Here is a 26668-nt window from a genome sequence, read left to right as displayed (position 1 = left end):
ACGCTGTTTGCGCGGATTGGACGCAGTCTTTGAAGTGACGACCTTGGACTCAATCACTCGCTGGAATATTGTACGCTTTGTGATTGGAATCAATTTTCCATCTCAAACATAAAACAATTGATAATTAATTCCGAAAATAAAACACCAAAAACGACTTTTAATTGCTGATACATTGATTTTCAAAAGTGCCAAGCTTATATGTAGTATGCTGGTGTCACAAGTGAGTATCTGAGGTGTTGGTGTGCAGGCAAAAGGTGGACCCAAGTCAAATAAATACATTTAAAAAAAAAAACCCGAATGAGGTTAATTAAGCCATCCTCGGCATTGGCTTTATGACTGATGAATAAGGCTGAGTTCAGAAAAGCTTCAAGATATGACATAGCCTGTATATCTTGATTAGTAGTATTAAGGCACTAAAAAGTGTACAATATGGCTTCTAAGAGAACAACAACAACAACAAAATTATCCGTTGATTGAGAGGCCACTGGATGACACCATAAAGTTTCTGTTCAAAGGCCCATCAGATATGAAAAGCAATTAGACTGTTATCAATCGCGTGTAATACACGTGTGATTGTGTGCATCTGCTGAGTGTGTGTATATATATATATATATATATATATATATACATATATATATATATATATATGTATATATATATTTTTAATTTTTTTTAATTTATATATACAAATAAATATATATTTATATATATATTTATATATATATATATATACATGAATATATAAATTTTTCCTCAAAATTCGAAAGGTGCGCCTCAAAGGAATGATGAGCAAAACTACTCCTGAAAGAAATGTTGAGAATGGCTCACCAACAGCAAGAAGAACGGATTTAACCGGTACCACATCACACCATTATTTCAACGATTGCAACATTTTGTGTGCTTGTGTCTTTTTTTTTTTATTCATTTTCGCTGCGTGTCTGCTTGTGCGGCGCCTGCGTGTGACGTGGAAATGATGTTCTCAACGCCGATTGGCTGTCGCCGATTCCCCGCATCTTTTTGTAATGTGGGATGAAACCAAAATACCCGGAGAAAACCCAAGCAGGTACGGAGAAAAAAAATGCAAATTCCACACAGGAGGGCGGATGTGGCAACCGCTTTGTTTGTTCATAACGACAAGCCATACGATTGCAACTACGACTTCGACAAAGACGACGGTTTTAGAACTTTTCTAGTCAAGATCCAAAACTACAAATGACGACTAAAATGGTAAAATTTCCCTTAGTAATGTGAATAAAGAAAAATTTGTGACAGAAGTAAAAATCGAATTTGTGAATACATCAAATTTTGTCTCCTCGAGTCAACACAGTTTTAGAAATTGCCAACTTAGCCGGGATTGTTTTGATTTTGGTTCACAATGTGGAATCCTGCTAACGGCATCCATTTAAGTGAACAATTCGTCAACAATTTACCACCTGAAGCAGAAAGCCGTAATGTTGTATTTTTATTTATTTATTTATTTTTTTTAAAAATAACCATGAGACAAAAAAAATAATTTCTTGATGAATTACTTTTCAACATGTTCAATAAAGTGGAAGAATTTCAAATAGATCTTCGTATCCTTCCATTTTCTTCAGTTTGGACACCTAATTTGGAAACTTTGGATCCCTCTGGTCAAAACTGAGGACCCACAATACTAAAAAAAAAAATTTTAAGATAATTTCTCTGTGGCAGGCCAATAAATACATTTGACTTAAAAAAAGAAAAAAAAAGACAATTCACTATATTCACACACATTTTTTTGTCTTAAATAGTGAAGGATAACAAAGCTGTAAATTGCACATTTAACATTCGAAGAATAATTTTTCATCCATACAAAAAAGTTCCAAAGTGAATGGAAGGGTTTTTATAGACAACTATTAACCAGTTCCAGTGTTTAAGACAGTTCATAGCAGCCCAACACTGAGATTACAGCGTGGAGGAGAGTCGAGGGCAATCATTAACGGCAAGAGATTTCACAGGCCGCCCTTTTAAAGATGCGTTCCTTGGATGACCTTTGGCTCGTCGTTGGTTATCGCCACCGGGTTGTCATACAGCTGCAGGCTCTTCTTGCGCACCGCTTCGTCCTTCTGGCAGCAGCTACAGCACTTGCAGATGCAGCAGCAGTAGCGACCGCAGAAGCCCAAACAGGACGTGACCACATTGTCCCAGGGTGCGAGCGAGCGCAACGGCCGCGGCAGGAAGTCCCAGGTGCGCAAGAAGCGGGGCAGGAAGCGAGGGCAGCGCGACTGGAGTAGGTTGACCAAGATGACAAAGATGGCGATGACGATGACGGGCACCCCGACGCCCACCAGGACTTGCCAGCCGGCCAGCGACAGGCCAAATATGGTGAGGGGCAAAACCAGGAAGCACAGAATGAGGTAGACGGCAGCGAACCAGCGGTACTGCGCTGTGCGGTTGCCCAACCCCCTGGCCAGTCGGATGGGTACCCGTGTGAACGGGATCGGATACCACAAAATGATGCCCATGATGTTGAAGAAGAAATGGCAGAGCGCAATCTAACAAAAAAAAAACCGCAGGTGATTAGATCTCGAATTAGTAAACACTGCAGACACTCGAGGACCGGTATCCTGAATGTTTTTTATGTCTCCCTTCTCCAACACCTAATTCAAGTGATCATTTGACTCAGGTGTGTTGGAGGAGGGAGACATAAAACATCAGCATACCGGCCCTCGAGGACCGGACTTGCCCACCCCCTCCTCTCGAAGGTCTTCTCTTGTACCTGTAGCGAGTTGGCCAGCGTGTTTCCAGGGCTCGCCATGGCCGCAAGGATGGCCGTGGTGGTCGTTCCAATATTGGAGCCCAAAGTCAGAGGATAGGCCCGCTCGAGACTGATGACGCCAATACCTAGTGAGAGACGCGAGTTTTAAATGTATGCTGGACTTATTTCCATTTTCGTGCAATAAGCTGCGAGCAAAAAAAGGAGGAATTTCTGGATTTCAGGGTCACCAGTGGCCTGGACATCCAGAACAAACTCACATCCACCGCCTGTTTCCATGACTACCATTGGTGAGGATGGGAACATAGATTGACCACTAAATATCTTCCATGATATTCCAAAGCTGGATCTGCATCTCTTCAGACCTGATCCCAAGCTACTTTCACTCCTCGACGTGAAGTTCTCAATCGGAGAGTCTCAAGTCAGAGACCACGGTCCTGAACCAGAAAAGGGTTGAGCCCACTTTAGGTCAAGGATGACATCCTGGATCGGAGTCTGCGGCGTTTCCGACTGTGTATCAGGTGAGACATGGTGAAGAAAGGTTTCTATTTCCTGGCCATTCCACATTCCCACCCCTCAACGACAATCATGAGCTGCTGATAGTGACCGAGTGATCAAAATCAGATACACAAATGTCTTGGACGGAGGGGATTGTTCCCGGCATGTCCCATTAAGCGGAGTCCTTGGGAAAGCGGGACCAAGTGGCTGAGGAGAGGGAAGTCTGGAACTAAATTGATGACTACAAGCGGTTCCCTCAATGAAGGTTGGTGTCAAAGCTGGTGTTGTTAATGTTGCCGAAATGCCTCGTCCCTGTCAGAAGACCAAAAATGGCCGTTTATCAGAATGTATGTACGAAGTCTGATTTCTTTCGGCTCCTGACTGAGCACCTGGTTGCTGTCCTTACCCACAATTTCCTCAGTTTTCAAACCCAAATCTCATGAGCATTGATTGAGTCCTGGATGTCCGTGCCGATTCTTCGTCCTCCAGATCATGGTAATCCACAAAAAGTTGAATCAAGGAAAGTGTCCTGCTTGCGTTTGTTCCGCTTTAGTCCAAAAGATCTCTTCAGTCCTTCAGGCAGAGGACTGTCCTCTGGTTTGAAAAAGGCACCCCCTCTCCCCAAAGATTGGCTCGTTCTAGGGGGAGGAGTGGTCTTAACGAGCTGTTTTGCCACAAGGTCGGAGAAGAACAGACTGATTTGCAGAACAGCAGACCAAATCAATTGCTTCCTTCGTTCTGCTTATTCTCGAACGTTTCGCAGGTGATCTGGCACCTCCGCCGGCTAACTTTGAGAGAGGCGGGGAATACCTTGGGCTGGTCGACAGCCAACTTCAGGTTATGACCAAATTCGCATTCACGTTAATTAGGAACTGAACTCACATGGTCTACACGTCAGCCAGGCAAGTCTTCCCACCACATCAGTGACTCGGTTCAGGCATTAAATAAAAAAACTTCAAACTATTCAAGTGCCATAACGCCCTGAAACTCACCGACAAGAGGTGTTATCGCCGATGTGAAGACGGAGCTGCTCTGAACGATGAAGGTCATCCCAGCTCCCACCATGATGGCGATGTAACCGGTGAGCCAGGTGAAAGGGAACGGGAAGTCTGCGGAGATCACGGAAAGATGACAAATAAAAACAAGGACGTGAACACGATCCGCTCAAGGCGGGTCACATCGTGGTTTGTCCCTGAGCTTTTTTGGTCACACAGTTCAGGACAAGAAGGAGCCTGAAGGTGAGGTGTCAAGCGTCAGGAGTGGCTTTGCCTGCTTTGCTCATCGAGCATCACCACAAAAGTTGATGTGCTGACTATCTAACAGGCTTGAAGGAATGTCACGAAAACAAATACAACAAATATAACCGTTTTTCTCGTATACATTGAAAGTTTTTTGTTGTTGTTTAAACGTGATATGTGATCATTGTAATCTTGAACAAACCTGAGGCTAAAACAATCCTCAAGCATACCATTTTTGTCAATCTTTAGATCATTTATTTCTAAACAACCATTACTGTAAATGATAAATATCTTATATTTTGTTATTAAAAATAGCGGGGGTTTTTTTGGGGGGGGGGGTGTCAGAATCATTTTTCTTTTCATAGTTTAGTTGGTCCTGTGACTTATACTCCGGTAAGAACTTGCACCCCTAATCCCCATACACAAATTTCTTTTGGTGTGTGACAAATACTCTTCGTGGATTATCGTCGGTCATCGTCGTAAGAGTGGTAGCAGTTAATGTCAACTAATCTGTGCCATACTAGATTAGCATTCCGCAACGACGCGCATTTACTATTTACGGGCGCAATAACCGAACAGGAGTCAACCTTTGGCCACAATGGGACACGGGATTCGAGTTAAAGTAAGCCATTTTAAACTATAAAAAACTAACTTTTCCGTAGTTAGAAGCAGACTGGAACTCATTCGCTGACGTCAGCATGTCGTGCAATCGGAAATTCTCTCTGCTGGCCCACTCCAATTGTTTGTTTGTTCAGAGAGGCAGAACGAGCTCCCCTCCTATTAATTTCTTAACGTTGCGAAAAATAAATAAATAAATAAAAAAAAAAGCAATCAGCCGATCATGCTTGAATAGTTTCTATCGGTGCTGCCTACCGCTCTGGGCGCTGACACGACTCAGAAGAACCGAATGGCACATTTGAACAATGCGCAGAATTTCTGAACAGCCGGACTGAAGCATCGTCCAAGATCGTTTTTCTGGTCTTATTTTTTTCCCAGAGTTTTGAAACAACAACAACACCAGCACACACAAAGGTGTTCATTTGTCTTTCACCTGTGTTGAGAACCTTCTTGATGACCAGCGCCACCTGGCCCTTCAGCATGGAGTTGAGCAGCTTGACGATGAGGATGAGGCAGCTGCAGAGGATGAAGAGCGACAAACCCAGCAAGATGAGGCCCACCGCCAGGTCGGGAAGATTGGCGTTGACGAAGATGTGGGAGCCTGAGAGCACAAGCACTCCGATGTCTCATTGAGCGGGTAGAAGGTATTTTGGTATTTGCAGCGTTCGCAACCGGGACCAGTCAAAGGCACCCATTGTCCGAGCGGGTGTCCGAGGAATTTAGGGGGGTTGGGTCATGGTCTCATATTACACTTTAGAGTTCGACTCCAGGAATTCATCAAAAGGTGCAGCTTACATTTCTCTTGGTAGTCCGTCCAGGTGAGGTTCTTCTCGAGCCACGTTTGGTTGCCTTCCTCCCAGCAGACGGCGCCGGCGGGACAGCTGGTCACCGTCTCGTTCCAGAAAGTCTTCATTTTCCCGAGAGAGCAGCAAATTATTTGTTATCGTCAGTGAGCTAACAAGTTAGCAAAATGCTAACTCTTCTTTTCGAATGTTAACGTCACGGGAGTTAATACATTTACGGGTTGAAAGTTGGGAACTCACTTTACTCGTACACACTGTACTGTAGTAATAGTAAAAGAATTTTCTGTAAAAAATCCCCTTGAACTGCAGCATCGCAAAATATGCTAGCGTAGCGACAGTCACTATGCTAGAGTTCAAATACTGGCCTCTGATTGGTCTATTGCCGTTTGCTCAAACAGGGAATGTCGTACTTAATTAAGGTCGGTGAAACTAATGTAAAGAGGAATGCAGTTGTAATGAAACGCATCATTTTTTTGAAAATACCTTTGAAAAGCTGAGATCAGTCGCTTTTTGATGATGGCAAAACGTCATTTCTGAAATGGGGGCACTCGGACTTATTTTGCAACGCGGGTCACATCGACAAACAAAGCTCTTTTTTGGAACGATCCATAACGAGTAAATGGAAATAATCCGATCTTTTCCACTCGATACGATCAGCGATTCATCCTCCATGCATGTTTTCGTACCGTGTTGACCTTCTTCTTGCACCAGATTTTGATCAGACTCTTGTTCCTGGCTTCTGGATCCCCGGTGGCGATTCCAGTGATGACTGATTTATCCAACTAAGAAAGAAAAAGCAAAACAGGGATCTCCAACGTGTGCTGTGTCGAATACTTGAATACTTGCGTGTCAAAAGACGAAAGCCAAGTTCCTTCGAGAAATCTCTCTTAATTTGCGTCAAGGCGTGTCCTTTTGAGTTCTCCACCTGGATGATGGAGTCTGTGAGCGGTTTGGTGATGATCTTGAGCAGGTCGGGCGCATCCTCCCCCGACTGGATACTGAACGACTTAATGATGAGGTGCGTGAGCTTTTCCAGGACCCCCGTGGCCACCTCCAAGGGCAGCAGCACCAACACGGAGAGCCAGTTGAAGAAGTCGTGCACGGTGGCGCCGGCAAAGGCCCTGCGGGGTCGACGGCGGAGATGCGGCGTGACGTTCGTATGCGGCAAACAACAAAACGTTTTTCCGGCGTTTTTTCTATGAGGGGCCATTTCGTTTACCTGCGGAACTCGTTGCGGTTGCCCGCCTGCATCATGGCGACGATGGTGTTGGTGACCGAAGTTCCGATGTTGGCCCCCATGATGATGGGCACGGCGGACCTGACTTCCAGCACTGAAAAAAAAAACAATCAAACATCAACTCAAGTCAGATGCATTGCAACCGCTCTTATCTGGAGAATTCGAATAAACGTTTGTCAAACAATTCTTACATCCGGAGGACACCATGCTGACCACGATGGACGAGGAAGTGCTGGAGCTTTGCACCAACACGGTGACCAACACCCCGATCACCAGACCGGCCACCGGGTTGGACAGGATCACGTTCTCCTTGAAGATGTCCCCGGCGGCTTTGCCTGTCGGCAAAACATCAAAGATGACCTCCACCGTCTCCGCGAAGACGAAGAACCTCCGTCTCACCTCCGACCAGCTGAAAGGCCGAGCTGAGCACGTCCAGAGAGCAGATGAACAAGTAGAGAAGTCCAAGCAATAACGCCAGCTTGACGATGGCGGTCACCACTCGTACGATCTTCCCTTTGGTGTCCAAATCTGAAAGGATGGGATGAAAGACATTCCTAACAAATTTCAGAATGCGGAATAAAACTGGCACGGGGGGCTCGAAATTCCACAATTGTGACGTGTTTAGCGTAAAACCAGGCCTGTGGTTCAAAATCTGCGAGCAAGATTTTTTGGATTATTTTTGAAGCAAGCCAAAAATACGACTTCAAACTGCAAAGGAAATTTGTCATTTTAATAGTTCTTCAGAACTCATTCGGGTGAATGAAACTTCCGACTACTCCTCGGTGACGTCTAGAGATTAAAAACGTTTGGATTTGAAGTGGTCCTAGACCCAAACTCTGTGGTACTCCCTTGGAATTTGAAATAGCTGCGTCAAACTGAAATCACGGACTTGCTTTGCATTTCAGAGCATGGGTTCTGGAGACTTTTTGGTGGGGCTCCTCACCACTGAGCTCTCCACCAAATTTTATGCCGTTGAGGGGTACTGGCTTCAGGGGCTGAATTTCTGAAACCGACGTACCGCAAATTCGACATAAGTAGACCGAGGACTCCCGTTGGTCCAAAGACTCTCACCTGACCACTTGACACCCATGTCCTTGAGCTCCGGCAGGTCCCAGGGATCCTCTTCAACCACGTCGTCATTCACCAGGTCCACGGTGGAGTAGGACGACAGCATGGCGCCGTCCTTGCCGCCCTTTTCGTCGTCTTCTGCCGGAGAGATAGCAAGCGGAAACGTTACGGGGAGGAAACGCGGAGAAGGAACGTGTCGAGGAGGGTGCGACGTACCAAAGCTGGGTGACGACTCACGTCCCACCTGTTGTCTGGGCCCCATGACTCGATCTAGGGAAGGGAATTATATTTTAGTGCAAGAGAATGTCGGAAACATCAGACAGTCGCTTTAATCATCCCGTTGTGTTGAGTGCGACGTTTCCGTTCCTGACTGGTGGTCGTATCAGAATCATTAAAACTCATTCAAAGCCAGACCAGGTAATTTTGGGCGTTTATATCCGTCAATGGCAGCGAAGGAGTTAAAGACCAAAAATGGGAACTATTTTTCTTTGTATGGGATTTACACATAGTAGTTACCTCTAATTGGTTTTAGGCTTACGAGGAGGTCACATTTCTCAAAACGTTTGAGAACTGTTCTCCGCTGCCGGCATTCCGGTTGCGGGTGAGCTGGAACCTCTCAAAGTCGGCAGAACAAGCAGGATGCATGCAAATTCCCGTTCACATCTTGGATACGTTCCTACTTCATGTTTGTTAATTGCTAAATGGATCCGTTCCTTTCTGCTTTTGGCACAGAATCGGTAGCAAATTGACACTTTTTCTTCGTTCTAACATCATTCTTTTTTTTTTTTTAAAGAATAAAAATAACAAAACAGATTGCCATTTTCTCGAACATTTTCTTCATTTTTTTTCTCCCAGCAAATCTCTTAAAATTAATTGAACCATCGTGGTTGGTTGTCAGTAGATTTTCTTCCTCAAAACTGTGAGGCAGACTTTCTAACCACTCTTCCACTAAATGCGCATAAGATCGAATCCGAACGAATGCAACTGCACATTTATATAAAGAAAAAAAACTCTCGCAAAGTGCTTTCTAGCAAATTATACAACGGTGCAAGATTGCTTTTCAATTGCCTCATTTTGATCTGACCTGCAAATGGGATCATTTCCTCTTTACTTTTTCCTTATTTTAAAACAAAGAAAAATCCATCGGGGACTTTTTTTTTGTTGGATTTCTAAAAAAAAGGACTGCTATCCAGATCGAAGTCGCGCACACCTTGCAACAATTTGGACTGCTGACGAAACCACATCAGACGTGCAAGGACATTTCTCCGCTAAGTGTGTGACACGCTTCCACAATTTGATAACTGCAGGGAACGAAGACCACTCCAACTGGTTTTCTTTGCTGATTTGATCACTTTGCTCTCAACTACGCCTTCAACAGCCCCAACAAATCAAGCTCACTACGACAGCACTTCCCAAAGTACGCACCTGACGATTCCACGGAGACTCACCTGAATGTCTTCCTGAAAGAACGCTGGAGTGAGTTTATTCCCGGGCGGCGTAATTCGTGTTATCAGAGGTCGCGCCACTCGGAAAGTCGAAACGGGACGCTGCACCTGGGACACCTGCTTGCTACGGGGAGGGACGCCCAGCCTGCTGCTCTTATAGGTCTGACACACACACACACACACACACCCACGCACGCGCACACACACACGCAGACAGTGGGTGCAAAGGTTGGTCACACACACACACACACACACACACGCCTATATCTTTGCATTTGACTGTCAGTGTATGGAAGAAAGAGGCACAGTTTTCAATTTGACTCATGTCCACACTTTTTAAATAGAGCGCAGCCGTAATATGTCAGTGGTCTTTGATCAGTTAACTATTAATAAGATGCCCCCTTGTGGGTAGTTAGTGTCATCGTCAAAATGAATTTGGTGAATTGAATAAATCAATTGTGAAAAAAATAAGCAACATTTAATATTATCGGTGTGTATGTGTTGCTGCACTTTTTTTGTTCCACACAATGTATAATGGACGATGTTTTGTTAATTTTAGCTGAACAGTAAACAAAACAGCTTGAGGCCCGACAAAAAAAAAAAAAAAAAACACATCGACGGTGGTATCGCTACTTTTCAGTGACCTAACTTTAAATGTTTTTTTTTTTTAGATAAAAACGGCGGATGTTTGTCTTGAGTTGCGAGCATAAATCTGGGTAATGTACGCTACCCAGATTTTACATTACCTTCACAGTTTGCAGGAAAGAAAACAATGCTGGATGTAAAAAAAAAAAAAATAATAATTGGCTTCATCAACAATAATTATTGCATAGCAGCTTTTCTAGACAAGACCACAAAGTGTCACGTCATGAATTAAATTTATGTAAATTAAGGCTTCAGTGAATTTCAAAAAGAAATTTGAAGACGCAGACTCACGCACACACATCCATGACCTCGCACGTTTATTACTCATCAGCGGTGCCTCGACAGGCCCTGTAACAACTTTTCCCGCCGCGCCGGGCATAAATGGTGCGAAAAGGAGTAAATGTTTCACACGGAGATTACGTCCTGGTAAAAAAAAAAAAAAAACGTGATGCTCAAATTCATCACCTATAAAAAAAAAAAAAAGTTCAATGGGTTGATTCTATGATGACATGTTTGGAAAATGTGTGATTGTGCCAACGTACTTAGCAGGTCGACCTTCAGACCAATAAAGTGCTGCTGTAACCTCTGAGAGGAAAGTACCTACATTGCGTCATCAGGATTAAGACTGCGCTCGATTACTGAGCAGTGTAAACCCAGAGGAGCACAAACCTCGTTCCATAAGAACAAGACACATTGCAACTTCAAGTGAATCAAAACTATTGTTTTAACTCGATCGAATCGTGTTTTGATTCAAACGAGATATATATATATATATATATATATATATATATATACACACACACACACACCCGTCTGTATGTATCAAATCGAAAATTTGTGCCCGATGAAATAAATCAAAAGCAGCTCATTGTGTGAAATGTAATAGAATTGTGTTTTGTGACATGCCGCCTGTTCTTCTCGCGCCTTCGCCCGGCTGCGTTTGAGCGACTTCATCATTTATCTGTTGGCGACACAGCCAATAAAAGCGTGGTGGCCGCGCGGATTTTAATATCTATTTATCACCGCAGATGCTGATAACCTCCGTGGAAAAAACATCTTTCTTTTTTTTTTTCCATATTTAATGAAACTTTGACCTTAGACTCAAAGGGCATCTTTGGGGCGGGGGCGGGGGGGTGGATACATGAGGATGGGGGGGCATCCTACACTTTTCTACGGTTATTTATTGACTAACCCATTAAACGTCAGGTTTTCCCTAGTGAAGGCTAACCTTTGACTTTTGGAACACTGCCTCCATAAAAGGCCTGCAATCACACACGCACACACAAACATAAGAACATGCGCACACACGCAAAATCCTGTCACCACTCTCTGTGACATAATGCACTCTTGTCACTCATCTTATTATGTTTTAAAGAGTGATGTTGATGGGCTTGGGTTTGCCATGTTGGCACAGTCCACATGGGAGCCAAACCTGCGACAGCAGCGCCCATAAAAGCATAAAAGTGCAGTAGCATGGTTAGCCTAGATATAATTAACACCCCCCGCCCCCTCCAATAATTAGGTGAGAGGTCCTGAGGTTTAGTAAGCAAGTGTGACAAACGAGTTCAAGAACGTATTGTATAAGAGTCTGCTGCCATCTAGTGGGCGAAAGTTGCAACACACTTCTGGCGATAATAACAACAGCGTTTTTTTCCCCAGAAAGTAAGTGGCAAAAAACCCTCCCTTCCCCTTTTTGAATAGCTGCAGCAAAACGGGGTTTTTATAGCACAAAAACACAACATAAAATCATTATTATATATATTAAAAAAGTCTACTCATTAATTGTGATGTATACGGTGGTGCATTTTTTTTTTTTAAATTGTATTTTCTAATTTCCATTTTTGGCATCTTCAGTAGCGCAGCATCACCTGAGGAAACATGAGCACATGCTTTATAAACAGCTCTCTGCGTTTAAAAAAAATACAAAAATTAAATACATTAAACTTATAAATCAATAGAGGAATTAAAAATAACATAACATTAATAAAAATATCAAATCACCCCCAGAAATATAAGATGACTAAATAAAAATGATTAAGAATAAATAAGATTAACAATGGTTAGATCTAATCAATTCTGAACTAAATACATGACAAATACTAAATAGTAAACAGAAAAAAATTAATAAAAATAAAACAAAAAATACAAGATCACACGGGAAGTAATTTTAACTAAAAATGGGAAAATGTAATTAATTGATTTTTTTAACTGCCAAGAAAGGACGTTTTCTTTTGTAACTGTAAATGTAGTTCAAAAAGTAACCAGTAGGTGGTAGCAGACTCTAACTCGTGATTCGTGCTGTCCCCTCTCAATCGATGAGAACTTGAACTCTACACTTCCACTCGCTAACATTTTGTCACTTGCATGACGGTTAGAAATTTTCAAAAGCTTTTTTTTCTGTGTTCCTCGTAAGGAGAAGCTGATTTAACAATGGATGGATGGAATTAGTACTCAATTGCAAATCTATTGAGATGCTCACTGAGCTGATTTGCTGATATTTTTCAGAAGCAAAACAGGACATTTCACAAGTTATAGCGTGGAGGTTGAGTGCGCGTGTGTGTGTGTGTGTGTGTGCGCGTGTGCGTGTGTGCGTGTGTGCGTGTGGCCTTACGTCACTGAGCCACTGGGCGAAGGCGGAGGTGCGAGTGAAGACGGTGGGCTTCTTGGCCTCGTTGCACACTCGGGACGACACGAAGCTGGTCACGCCTTGCACGTACCAGCGGCCGTCCTCGCCCCGACAGTTGAGAGGGCCGCCCGAGTCACCCTAAAAAAATCGAGTGGAGTCTTTCGTAAGTTTCAGCCAGTCGATTCCTAAAAGCTAAAATTGTCAACTGGTTGGGTTCCCCCCGATTGTGACGGATGACGTCCTCAACGTACATTACACCCCGACACATGGTCTCCCCCGGCGCAGATCATGGTGGTCTTGACGGTGTTGCCCCACCAGTCGCTTTGACTGCACACGCTGTGCTCAACCACGGGCAGCAAGGCCTGCTGCAGTTTGTTCGGCATCGGACCGTGGCCTGCGACGACGACGCGACATTGAGACACATTCAAGCACAAATTGTCTAGTTAGAGAGATTCCAATTCGTCATAAAAAGGTTTAAATGGCCAAAAACGCTCCACAGTTTAGAGGCAACAAACTTGCGATCCTTTAGCCACGTTGTACCAAAATTGCTGACTTGACGTTTCTTTCTACATGAGACATTTTTGTGGGTCTTCTCATGAGCAACATGCCTACCAAAAATCACGTCGCTCGATAAAACTGGCTTCAGGGGGGATGAATTTAAAAAACTGCGGAATTACAACAACTTTGCGCAGGATGTCGCGGATCATGTTCCCCCAACGCCACGCGGTAAATGTCTCCTGGCCTGATAAAAGCAGCTCAATTCAACGCCACTCAACTTTATTTATAGACGACTTGAAAAACAACCGTATGGCTGGACGTAAAGTAAAAGGCAGACATATAAAAAGAAAAGACGCTCTCAAAATTAAATTCACAACATAAACACAATAAAGACGATAAAACACGAAAACAATGCCGAGCTTCATGCCAAGTTGAAAGCCACAAAATAAAAATGTGTTTAAAGATCATTTTTAAAATGGACATGGAGCCAGCGTGAGGAGGCCAGAATTGGAATTATGTGCTCACGAGCGCCATTTTGGATCATCTGCAGACGCTTGGGACTGGTTGACTCCAAAATAAAGTGCATTACAGTTATCCAACTGAGATGTAACAAAAGCATCTCATGTGGGAGGACAGGCTTTAGTTTAGTCAGATGCTTAAAAAAAAGAAAGAAAAAACGGCACAGATTTGCCAGTATTATTTTCAATTACTGTCCAAATTAGAAGCAAAATTCAAAACTGTTGGCTTTAGTTAAGAGGAACATAGATTTGACTGTCATCTGCAGAGCAGTGAAGTGAATGCTCTCCTCTCTTAAGATGTAGCCGAGGGGCAGCATATGCAATGAATACAGCAGGGGCCCCAAGATGGTACCCTGTGGAACCCCACACGAGAGTGGGGGCGGAGCTGACACAGAACGGCGAGACCAAGTCATGATGTGAAATTTTTCAATCTCTGGAGGTAGGACCAGAGCCATCGTGGAAGTACAACGTTGCCGATGTATATGCCGACGTTTGTCCGACGTTAGATAATGTCAGTGATTTGTTCAAAGAAAGCTGAAAGGGGCTCAAAGGACGCTCACTCACCAAATACAATGCCCGGCCGTCAGCACCCAGCGAGGCGCGATCAGAGTTCCTCCGCATGTGTGGTGGTAGCGGCTGCCGTGCTTCACCTGCAGGGAGATCTGACACCAAACAATTGCTTGCGTTATCGCTAATGAGGTTTACCAGCAATTTTGCAGGATCTCTTTGCATAAATCGGACTAAAATTTCCACTTGTGACACCGCCATAAGAAACAAAAAAAAGCGCTGCTTTACCTGCCAGGGCCAGCTGCGAGGCCAAGCATCCTCTCCGTTTACGACCCGATCGGTCTTCGGCTGGACTGCTGGCGTCCCACACCCAAGTACTGACAAAATGAAATCAATATGACAGTTCAGAACTTTGGTAAACAACCGGTGGGGATTACTCTGAAAAAGGTACAGTAAATGTGTATCGAGTAACCGATTGAAACTTGTACACAACAGATCATGAATAATAAGGGGCTCAAGGTTGACCCCTGGGGAACTCCGCAGGTCATAGCAACTTGGTCTGAGACATAATTATCAATTTCAACAAAGTCTGTCATGTTATCCTGTGGGACTATGACTTAGTTTTCAAACTCACCCAAAGCGACTTGCAGGATGACGAGGCCAAGAGTCCGCAGCATGATCTCTCTCGCTCTCGCTTCTCACTTTGCTGAGCCGTCTTTATGATATCTTTATCTACTCCTCCGCCCCCATAACAGGTGGCAATCAATCCGCGTGGGAAGAACTTCCTGTTGGACAGATGGTTGCACGATTTGGAGAATTTGAATACAGCCGTTCGTATCGTAAACAAACAACGCGCCTTGTGAAGTCACAAATTAGGCGCACCTGCACAAAAGAATGAGGAGCCAATTCTGAAGAAGAGCTTTGTCAGCAATTGCGTTTTAAAATGATAAAAGTCTGCGTACGTTTCATGGGTTATATTTTGAAATTATGATGAAGAAAAGAAAAAGAAGTCCAACATAAATAAAAGCTAAAAAGGAATCATAAATATTTCCTCGTCAGGTTTCAGCTTTATTGTCTCCAACCACCCACAAACCATCTTGCTGTCGAGAAAGTGCAGGTCAAAGGTGGATTCGACGATTCCATGACAAGTGGGAACAGTCCGTCTGTTACAGGAGGAAGCAAGTGAGACTCTTGTTGGTGAGCTCACCAAACGTTCTTTTTCTCGTTGCATGATGGCGAAGCAGAATAGCAGAATTTCATTTTGCTGGCTGGGATTGAAGATCCATTCATGTTCTGAGGTTAAATTATGCATTTTATGACACGAGACCATGCTATTAAAATTGTCTTTTGTTTTCTATTCATCCACAAAATTGAATCAATAAAAATACCAGTTAATATTTGATAACTTTGTGTACACTGCCATAGAAATTCAGTCAATTTTCATCAAATGGCTTTCTCATTTAAAATATTTTAAAAAAAAATATTTATTTACATCATTATTTTATTATTTGATTTTATTCAACATTTTTTTCCAATTAGTGCAGCCATTTATTTCATTGGTATTAGTTTTTTTCTGTATTTATTTAACCCCCTTTTCAATTATGTGTTTTATTTGAAATATAAAAAGAGACAGCGTGTCTCTTTTTCTTTTTTTTTTTTTGCTCTATAATGACTTTTCCTACTTCAATAACATTCAGAGGATCCAAGAAGTCTGTACGCTCAATCTGGGTGGAAATTGTTCACGCCCGGCCAAGAAGTGCGATTGGTCTTGTATCTTTCCGTCTTTATACGGCTCTCTGGGGGAAGACGGCGAGCGTGGACAAATGAGGCACATCAAAGTAAGCGTTGCCTCAACCGACGACTTCGTGCTGGGTGACCGCACGTCCGCTGGAGGGACGTTCACAAAACGCTCATTTGTGCGACACTTCAACGGCGAAGCACTCGAGCATTCGAAGATGCTTTTTGGCCTAAACGAAAAAGTTACGTCCTCTCGCGTCGACCGTCTGTTTTGGATATCGAAATCCGATTTGGGCTTATTTGTATCAATTCTCTAGTACATAGGTGTCAAACTCTGGCCCGCGGGCCAAATTTGGCCCACAGTGTAATTATATTTGGCCCTTGCGGCTATACCAAATGACGATGTTATTTTACATTCTATATGATAATAATCATTTTAAAAACTAAACATTTTATTGCATTAATAAAAGCACTTCTAATAAAAATTTTCAATAAAAAAAATCTGCATTTTTTTTTTTTTTTAAATGCTGGCCTGCAGCTTTGTTCAAGTTTTACTTTTTGCTGTATTTGAGTTTGACACCCCTGCTCGAGTAGAAGGTCCATTAGAAGGATTTCCCCCCAAATAGTACCTTCAAAACAAAATGGCCGCCATCTTTTTTTGGGGGGGGGGGCTTGGGTTCTTTACACTGTCCGAGTAAATACGTCCAATTTTTTTCCAACTTTGCAGGGAGCGTTGTATGTGAAAAAAGTCCGCATCAAAATAAAATGGCTGACTTCCTGATCGATTTCACTCTTTGCTACTTGACGCATATTTGCAAGACATTAAGACATTTTTTTTTCCAAAATTTTCTTGGGGGTGGTTCAGAGTAACTTTTAAATTTGACCGAAGAGAAAAAAAAAGAAAGATTACATAATGAATATGTTTGAATGTTGGCTCAAAACAGACATTTTAAAAAGGTATCATATTCCAAGACGTTCACATTTTATGGCTTTTATACATTTCAAACCGCTGGGAAAATGTGTAAAATTAAATGAAGCCTTCATAAGCGCCCAGCGCTGGTTTTTTTTTTTTCTTTTATTGTATTTTATTCGGCATAAAATGAAAAAAAAAAAATACATAAAATGATTCCTATGGAGACATTGTGGTGGTGGACCGTGTTAAATCATCGCTTCCAAAGAGGAATAGTGAAGCGGGATAAAAGATGGATGACGTGCCAGCAGCCTCTGTGGAGTTTCGGGCCAACGTTGGCTACCAATTAGACCATGGCAACATAAATCACACTTTAGGGCTGCGTGTCATCAAGCCGACCAAACGCAGACTCCACGGCCACAAAAACACACCATACGGTCAACCCTCACTAGGTCGCATTTAAGCTTCTGCGGCCCATCGATTTTTATTTATTTATTTTTTGGGGGTGAGATTTTACAGAACGGTATTTCGTGAACCTCCTACTCTAAACGTTTGTCACATTTTAATTGTTTGCTCTTTTTTTGTGTTGTTGCTCGATGAGTTTTAAAGTAGGAGTTATTTGAAGGTTTGTAATTAAGGCAAAGCTTCTCAATTATTTTCTGTTACGCCCCCCCCGATCAAGAAGAACACAATTTGCGACCCCCCCCCACCACCACCCACTCTCCACAGCAACTCAAAATAATCGCATTTTTGTTGCAAAACAAGCCAACACCGTCGAGTTAATACTCGCTGCGCACAATGGGCAAGGAGAGCGCCACTGCCAACTAGTGGAGTGGAGGTGCAATTACACGTCATTGTAGTAAGGCACAAAAAAAAGAAAAATGTTTCCCGGGGTCACACCATGACCATGTCATCACATGTGGGCGGAGCATGGGGGGGGGTCACATCATTTTTGCTAATATGACAATTTGGTGTGAGCATGAACACAAATATTGGGGATTGACCACGCTTCTGGAACAATCATCCGCTGTCTCTTTATGTCCACGAGAAGTTGATGCTCTTTTGCATTTGTTTATTTATTTTTTTTTGCTCATTTCTACCAATGTAGATTGTTTTTTCTGACCTTGGCTTGTACTGCAAAAATACACACGCAAAAAAAAAAAAAAAAAAAAAAACCTTTCCCACAAAGCAGCCGAGTCTTGATCGTGTTGGATTTCAAATTGATTCCACGCAAGAATGTGGAGCAATTTCTGCTGGGTTAAACATTAAGATGTCAGTCTACATTGGAGCACATGCAGCTAGTGGGTTGAGCTCATTTCACCCTGGGAGGGGGCCGGGGGGGGGCAGTAGAAGTGGGGACGCCCCAAATGAAAAGCAATATTTGCGCTTGTTACGTTTCGGTTCAAGTCGAGTTGCTTCAATCCTCCAGAGTCTTGTTCTGGACCGGGAATAATGGCAGGCTTCTTTTCAGGAGGCGGATCAAACGTGAAACATAAAAAGAAAAAAAAATGTCTTTGGAGCTTCCAAAAAGACGAAAAGGCTGGTAATTATCGCTGATAGATGAAGGAAACCCGACTCCAAAATAAGCTCGGCCCCCCGCTGGGGTCGAGCAGGGGAACGCCACCCGGGCCAACCTCATCTTTTATGACAGCTTCTCTGTTTAATGATAAAACTTCAACACCTCGGCCACCTGCTGGACGCTTCACGTTTTACTGGTAATCCACTCCACTGAACCCCCCCCCCCCCCTCCCCCCTCACACTGGCACGCTGCGTCTTCCCCCCACATCCTCCCCTAATAGAAATCTCATTGGAGGAATTAAAGACAGCTTAGGCGCGCCAGAAGCACATAAACAATTAAAATGTTGACGTTTTCGCCATGACATCACAAACGTCCGGGTGGCAAAAGATCAAAAATTCCAAAAGTAAAACAAACCCTTTTATGTCAAAAAGGGAGAGTCATAGAGGAAACGGGGGGGGGGGGGAACATGTTTGGGCCTTCTTCTCTAATGCCAAAGAAGAAAAAAAAAATTGTTGCATGAGGGGGATTAATTTGCACGATAATACGGCAATCAAAGCAAGACTTCTCATAGGAAATCATGTAAATCCAATCAATCGGTTCTAGACACCTACAAATGTTTACAAAACAAAATAGTATGAAAACCAAGCCAGTATTTTCCATTTAAAATAATGTAAATCGAATCAATCAGTTCCAGACACCCAAAAAATATGAACAAAAAAAGCATTTTATGAAGACTAAATACAGAAAGCAATATGAAATAAATATAAATGAAATAATATTTACATTGACGATTGCTTTTACCTTTCATTGAGCGAACATTTACTGCCCACAATTAGCACCCTACGTAGATAAAAAACAGGGCACAGCTAGCTGACAAGTAAACAAAAAAATACGTCCATAATCCAATACGGTATGGCATGTTGTCAAGCCTTCTAAGAAAACGCACAAGAAACTCAAAATCTGGTGTGCAGCATTTTCACTCCAACCTAAAAAGATTTTAGCTCCATAAAAACTGAGGGACACGAAAACCAACGTTCCGCTTTAGTTAAGGGTCGACTAGCTAACGTTTGGACGGATCAGTTGCTCGGATTAATGGGCCAAAACATGCGCTTTTGCTGAGTAGAAGACAATGCTATAGAGCAGCCATTAGCTAGCAGGCTAGCGATTAAATTTGTTGGATGACAACCCGACCGAACATTTTAGACATATCTGTGGGAAAATGTTTTCCACAAACGGTTCGGTTCCCAGTTTGTCTCTTTAGAAGTGGCGACGACGCCACCAGGAAGTCTTATGATCTCTGAAATCCGCTCCAGTTCGCCTCCTCAGCCACAGGTTACGCCGGATTAATTTCCTTTTTCTGAAGGAAATCCAACAAAACAAAACCTCAACATTCGGTGGACACGAGAAATTTTTGTCATTGTTTTCAGGTGGCGTGAGCTGTGGTCACACGCACAAGCTTTGCGCTCTTTACGTTCTGCATTTCATTTCCCGCCATATTTAACATGTTGCGTCTGGAGACATCTGGCTAGCGTGAGATCAAATTGGAGCGAGCAGATCTACAATTTGCCGGCGTGCGACATCAAAAGCAAATGGACATAATTTGGCCTAAACGGCGACTTTGTGATGGCTAATGGCCCCCAAAATGACCTGTCGGCTCCCATTAGGCGACTCTCCGCCTAACACGAACCGAGCGGAGCAGGCCTGAAACGTTCCCGCCTTTCGGACGGCGAGCGGAAGGGCAATGAGATGAGCCGGCTTGTTCGTCAGCCGCCGCGTCGGATAAAGTTTCATCGCAGTGACTGATGGATAAAGAAGACCCGCCTTTTCGAATTTTTTAGAAAAATCCCAAAATTAAAATTTTGAGGGAAAAAAAATGAAATGAAGAATAAAATTGGATATTTAATTGAAAAAATCTGTATTTGAGAAAAAAAATTAAATTACGAGAATTTTTCAGAGAAGTAAAATATTTTAGGAAAAAAAACTTACTCTAGGGAAAATGAACTCATATTCATGACAAAAAAAGTTGTATACTTTCGACAAAAAATGTTTTTTATGTAAGAATAAAATGTCTCACAATTTTCAATTTAAAAAATGTAGTATTACACTAAAAATCGTGTATATTGATAAAAAATTTTTTAAAAAAAACGTGTAACAAAGCCATTGCAAACATGCATCCCAAAACACGGTTTGGGTTGCATATGTCCTCCCATGTGTAATGAACGTGCGTGTGTGTGTGTGTGTGTTTGAGTGAGTGTGTGATTGCTTCCAGGAGACGGTAACGAGAGACAGATGACGCCACGCGAATAAAGACGGACAGTCGTCGGCGCTGAGCGCATTGAAAATGACAGTCGCCCGTCGCATTAGCCGCCTATCACCAATTAGCATCCGAGGCTAAAAGTCACATGTCAACAACCTGAGGGGGGCAATGGGGGGGCTGATTGCTTCATGGAAGCCATTAAAGGAGGTGCCGGAGAGGGGGGGGGGGGGGACGGCCCTGACCCTGACAGACGCGGAAGGTCAGAGTTCACACAGGACCATTAGTGACCATGCGACAGAAGCAGAACGAGACGGCGTGCTTCAGTGTGTGCGTGTGTGTGTTTTGGGACAAGTAGGACAGTGCCCCATTGCCTCCAACAGATGGCGCTAGAGGGTCACTGTTACAACCAAAGATTTGGATTATAACGTCATTGACTGATTTACTTATTTATTTTACTGAAATGCACTCTGAGAAGACAAACATTCTTCTTCTTACAAACATTATTAAAACACTCTCAGACTTACATAAAGTGCACACATTGCCGCTATGCTCTCATTGCAATTTTCAATGCACCACAGAATCGCTCTCAGATGCAATCAAAATGAACCTCACACACACACACACACACACGCCCTACTGAAACACTTTTTTACCAAAATGCGCTTTCACACACGAAATGTTCTCACATACGACTAAAACACACCCACAAGACAACCGAAGCACTCTCACACACACACACTACCGAAATGCTCTCTTGTAATGAAATGCTCACGTCCACTACTGAAACACTCTCATACACACTCCTGAAACAGCATTTTCCTCTCACACAAAACTAAAATGCTCTTACGTGAAATTATTATGTCAGTGTATAACATGACGCATCGGGCGTGTGTGGGGGTGTGTGTGTGTGTGTGCTTGCCACTTTTTTTAGAGCATGTTTAAAACAACAACGCTTTCGAGACTCCAAGCTTGGGTTACTTTTATTAGGTTGAGTCATGTGACATTTCAACATGCACGCACGCACACATGCACACACACGTTGAGGCACGCAAAGGCTCTTGGGCCGTTGGTGGGGGTGTGTGTGTGTGTGTGCGCGCAAAGGGGCGGCCTCTGGGGCACCTTTAATTGTTTGGTCATCGTCTCCATGCTCAGTTTGTGACAGTCAATAAAGCCACATTAGACTAGACTAGCAGGGGGGGGGGGGACTTTTGGGAAGGCGAGGGCGGGGGGAGGGGCCTTCGTGTTGGGGCTAATATAAAGTGTCCCGCCTGAATCTTCGGAGGATAATTCTTACTCAGGACCAGAAAACTGAATATTTGATCCCACCCCAAAAAAGCTCTAATTGCTAACGCTATCACGGATACTAATGTGCGGGAAAACAAACGGCTCACATGACTGATCAAAGCGTTTTGGTTTTTTGTTTTTTACATGCATGGGCGCCGCACCTTATTGGCTGGAGCGTTTTGTCCTAAGCGCCTGTCACTGATAGCCATGACCGACCGGCGTGACCAGAGCCATAACATGTCACCGGGCGCACGATGGCCACGCAGATAAGATGAGCAACTCCCCCCCCCCGACCCTGAGCCGCACAGCCTCACTTGGCATTTGCGGACCACCAAGCGAGAGTCCATCTGACCTCGCCCTGACCCGGCCCACCTCACTGTCGTGAACTCTGACACACGCACGCTCGCGCTCACACACGCACACACACAAACATTTTTACCACTTTGGATCGGCTGATCATTTGTAAAAATGCCCGACCCACGTCTGGACTCACCAAAAGCTACGTTGCGTTAAAAACAATGTTTTTAAAATGACTGACACCTCGCCACTCGAGCGATGGAAGATTGAAAAACCAGAAATGCTAATCTCGTCTCCACGGAAAAGATGACGTCTGGTCGACCCTATTTAATAACGACATTTTTTTTTTTTAAATCTGGCGTGAAATGCGGGTAAGTGTGGTCATATAACACGTTTCACGTGTTTTACGGCACCGTACGAGAGGGGGGGGCGCTCGGAGACCTTCGGTGTCCAAGACGACACGCGGTGGAACGCTGACCTTGTTTCATGCGTGACGGGGAGGGGGCGTTTGCAGTCGACACATGGATCGTAAATTCGCACAGATTTACAACAATGGCCAACCGAGTCGGCCCAGAAACACTTTTTAAGACTTTTCTTTGGTGTGCAGTTGAAGCAGAGTAAAAAAATAAACAAAAATGAGAGAATGCAATTTCTGGTGAAATTGCGTGAGGATGCTGAAAAGCTGACACCGAAATGATGTTCTCCAATTTGTTACTTTGTTGCGACTTTATTCGTTACCAACTTTGAACATGTTTGGAACTGTATTCATGACTTCATTTGTTTGTTCGTTAATCAATTGGTTAGCGACTTCAATTTGTTGAGTTCTATTGTACGACTGCTTGTAATGTGCTTATTTTGCCACCAGGGGTGCAATTGCTGACAGAGGATGTCAATAAGGGATGTTAGACAGGTGTTTGCGCCTTATTTCTCTTTTTATTTCTCAGTTGGTGTGTGTTGCAGCAGTTGGCTAAAGAGAGAAACTGTCTGCATATCAGAATTATTCTTCTGCTGTGACCAAGCCGAAGCCTTGTTACTTTGATGAGTACGTCAGCCCGTTTGCTACTTCCTTCGCTCGTTACTTCCTTTTTTTTATTTTTTTTTATTAAGCTAATTTGTTCATGTTCTCCATTTACAGAGAAACTATGAACCATTTTGGAACCATTTGAAACGGCAATACTTTGTTTCTGAGTTACTTTTTTCACATGTAATTTAATTAGCTAGCTGCCTCACAGTTAGCTAGCTACTTTACTTAAACTTATCAACAAAAACTTTTCAATGACCAAAAGGCAAACAAAGAACTAGCAAAATCGGAAATAGCAGAGTACAAAACAGGGATCAAAGTAAAGTAACAAACACGCGAAAAGGAACTTGGACAACAACACGACAGGTCACATGGAGAACGGACACGGACAAAGACCCGACAAGCACTGAAAGGAAACGGGGAACTAAATACAAACAAATTGACGAGCCAACAAGGAACACCTGAACAAGACAAAAAAGGGCTTGGCGGGATTGGGAGCCGATTGTAAACGTTAAAAGAGTGAAAGTATGAAGTGATCATGAAAGCAAATCCGCAATTCTAGTCGCTGGAAAATCGAATTACGCCGAGTAAGCAAGAAGTTTTAGCTGGAAGTTCCAAAACAAAGTGACATGTTTTACTAGCTTGTTTACGTTTGCCACCTGCAAACTGGACGGCAGCACGTTCAAGGACCTTGCCATCATTCTCCGACGCGGACGAACATAAAGCATCCGCAAAGACACATGACCTCGCTAGCCCAGCCACAACGTGTCTGATGAGACGACATCCAAAAATAAAAAAGGCTTAAACCCTCGCTCGTGACCTGCCAAGCACCCCCGTGGTGATTTGAATAAACGCTGGTTGAAATGAACACGCCGGAGTTTCCAAAGCGCTTTTGGTAGCGATGAAATATTCTAATCTCTCTCAAGTATGCGAAGACGGGCGTGTTAAGCTTGATATCAGATCAAATCATGACGTCGCCTCTTTGCTGAGCTTACCTGGAAGAAAAAATGAGCTTGATGGCCGCCGAGATATTCACAGCTCATTTTACAAAGACACCACCACTGATTTAGATTAAAAAAAAATGAAACTAAACGATTTTTAATCACCACTTCACAAACTCAAAGACTTTTCATAACTTTCGCTAACAACCGAAAGTGAAAAAATGAACTCCCACATACGAAATCTTAATTTGTATCACTTCAAACGAACTTCAAATACGCCGCCTGAACTGTGAACCATGAGTTAAAGAAATGAGCTTGTTGCTACGCTTTGTTTTTTTTAATGAGTTGATTGTCTCGTTACTTCTGTCGGTTTGTCAGTAAGTTCCTTCGGTGGAGTAGTTAGCCGTTAGCCGCTTTTAATCGTACACTCCTTGCTATGTTTGAGTTGTGAACGACTTGGCTCTTCAGCGTATTTTCTGAACTCTAGAGCGCCCCTAGTGGTGAAAGAAAAATCCACAGAAAAGCCGCACTGTTGTATGAGCCGCATGGTTAAAAATGTAGGGAAAAAGTAGCGGCTTATAGTCAGGAAAATACGGAACTTTAGATAACTAGTTTCCTTGCTGGCTCTTACTCTGTTGCGGGTCTTCTGACCAAACTTTAGATATGCTGCCATTTGAGCGACGTGAACACATCTCGGAAAACGTCAAAAATCACATTTTTCTCCAAAATATTTAATTTAATGGACAAGGAGCTGCTGTCAGCCACAACTCCAGAATCTCACACGCAAACAAACACAAGTTCTGACGTCACTCACCGGGCCGAACGTTCCCAAGAGATGCTACCTCGGGAAATTTGTCAATTTGTGAAATGTAACATTGCGTTCCCGGAGGGGGGGGGGGAGAGAGGGCGTCACCGAAAGGGGTCAAAGGTTTTTTTGTGCGCGGCGGTGAATGGAAGCGCAATGAAGACAGAGCTGCATTTAAGGGGCCCACAAAGCCCGACGCCGGGAAGTAAACAGCCCAGCGTCCCGTCTCCTTTTGGGCCCGATGGAGTCCATCAAAGAAGATGGTAATGTCGCCACTCAATGCGAGCAGACTCAAAGAATGTCACATAATAAACACAGACCAGAAATTAAGCTTTAAATATTTCCCACCCTGGTTACAGCGTTCAATCATGAGTGGTGTTGCCATGCGGGGCCCTCCCGCTTTGTGTCATTATTTGCCGGAGGGGTCCGGGGGGGGGGGTCGTGTGGGTTAATAAGCTGTGTAGTAAAAGCGTGAATCAATAACGGCGTCTGCGGGCCAGTGGGAAGCGCGCCGGAGCGTGAAGTCGCGGCTTCCTCGCTTCCTGGATTATCAGACGGTCTACGCTAGAGCCACGCCCCCTTCCTAATTAAATATGCACAGGAGGATTGTCAACATACTCGCTAATTACGCTGCGTTCTGCAAAAAGTGGGAAGTTTGGGCTGAAGCTGGAGTCGGTTCACCAACAATTTCTATGGCGGCTTATCGCGTCGTTAGACGTTTTTATTTGGACGACGGATTGGAATGTTTTGAGGTCAGAAGTCGTCAATTCCAGCGCGGCTATTTCTCACTTCTGTTGGTTAAGCAGTTTTTTTTAGTTCGTAAATGAATCAATCAGTCACTCAGTTATCCAGTCAGTTGATAAGTTAGTAAAACATTCTCTTAAATAGTTTTCGCTATTTGGTTTTTGAAACGCTAGCCAATGGTTTTGTTTTCATTTATTCATCCGTCATTCAGTTCGTACATTTTGTCAGTTTGTGAGCGAATCAGTTCACGAGCCACTTATTCAGTCAGTCATTCAATTATTACGCTTTTGACTTTGTAACTTAGTTCGTGACTCCAGTTTGGTCTTGATTTTTCATTTGGCCTTGGCGGAGGTCTTTGCTTTGCCTCATTGCTGCCCCCTGGAGGACGTACCCTGACATGTCCGTGCAGACGCGATGTGAGCGATACAAACAACAACTTGCATCCTGTTTTCGAGCAGCTCGTCAACATGAGACAAATATTGACTCGGTTTGTGGACAAACGTGCCCCCCCACCCTACCTCGACTTGCGTGTCATCTATTAGCAAACACACACGCACACGGAAGATGTTATTTATGACGCTGTGCGATGTTGGCTAGACGGGTGCTCCTGTTCTCTTGCTGTTTTTTTTTTTTTGCTCTTCTATTCTGTGACAGTTTTTGCAGATTTTATGATTCTTATTTTTGGTGAACCGTTTGGTGAGAATGCAAGAATTTC

At 43.5% G+C, this 26668-nt stretch overlaps 3 protein-coding genes across 4 annotated transcripts in view; all 3 read right to left on the bottom strand.

Moving 5' to 3' along the window:
- Positions 1 to 1449: 1449 nt before the first annotated feature.
- On the bottom strand, positions 1450 to 10999 carry LOC148324945 (sodium-dependent phosphate transport protein 2B-like). 2 transcript variants are annotated; one of them, XM_088312528.1, is made up of 13 exons: positions 9648 to 10999; positions 8416 to 8469; positions 8203 to 8337; positions 7531 to 7659; positions 7323 to 7466; positions 7114 to 7225; positions 6820 to 7015; positions 6581 to 6676; positions 5887 to 5998; positions 5525 to 5692; positions 4228 to 4344; positions 2741 to 2865; positions 1450 to 2516 (listed from the first exon to the last, which is right to left on the bottom strand). In XM_088312528.1, exons 2-13 carry the CDS (start codon positions 8459 to 8461, stop codon positions 1989 to 1991), a joined length of 1908 nt encoding a protein of 635 aa, XP_088168654.1. In that variant the 5' UTR covers positions 8462 to 8469; positions 9648 to 10999; the 3' UTR covers positions 1450 to 1988. The 2 variants fall into 2 exon arrangements, with proteins under 2 accessions (XP_088168654.1, XP_088168655.1); XM_088312529.1 differs by having other exon boundaries at positions 8203 to 8334.
- Positions 10991 to 14776, bottom strand: LOC148324944 (proproteinase E-like). The gene is made up of 5 exons (XM_088312532.1): positions 14727 to 14776; positions 14496 to 14593; positions 13167 to 13309; positions 12901 to 13053; positions 10991 to 12157 (listed from the first exon to the last, which is right to left on the bottom strand). Exons 3-5 carry the CDS (start codon positions 13296 to 13298, stop codon positions 12140 to 12142), a joined length of 303 nt encoding a protein of 100 aa, XP_088168658.1. The 5' UTR covers positions 13299 to 13309; positions 14496 to 14593; positions 14727 to 14776; the 3' UTR covers positions 10991 to 12139.
- A 364-nt stretch (positions 14777 to 15140) lies between these two features.
- Positions 15141 to 26668, bottom strand: part of prdm5 (PR domain containing 5) — an 80055-nt gene continuing 68527 nt past the window's right edge. Inside the window, exon 20 of the transcript XR_015846274.1 lies at positions 15141 to 15223. The gene's annotated coding sequence lies outside the window, so the exon portion shown is untranslated. The remainder of the gene's footprint in view (positions 15224 to 26668) is intronic.

This window comes from Idiotropiscis lumnitzeri, chromosome 13 (assembly GCF_059441095.1).
Source record: "Idiotropiscis lumnitzeri isolate Australia: NSW breed Sydney's pygmy pipehorse chromosome 13, RoL_Ilum_1.0, whole genome shotgun sequence".
Lineage (NCBI taxonomy): Eukaryota > Metazoa > Chordata > Actinopteri > Syngnathiformes > Syngnathidae > Idiotropiscis > Idiotropiscis lumnitzeri.
The sequence above is the reverse complement of the archived record's forward strand: the minus strand, read 5'-3'. Positions and strand labels throughout refer to the sequence as shown.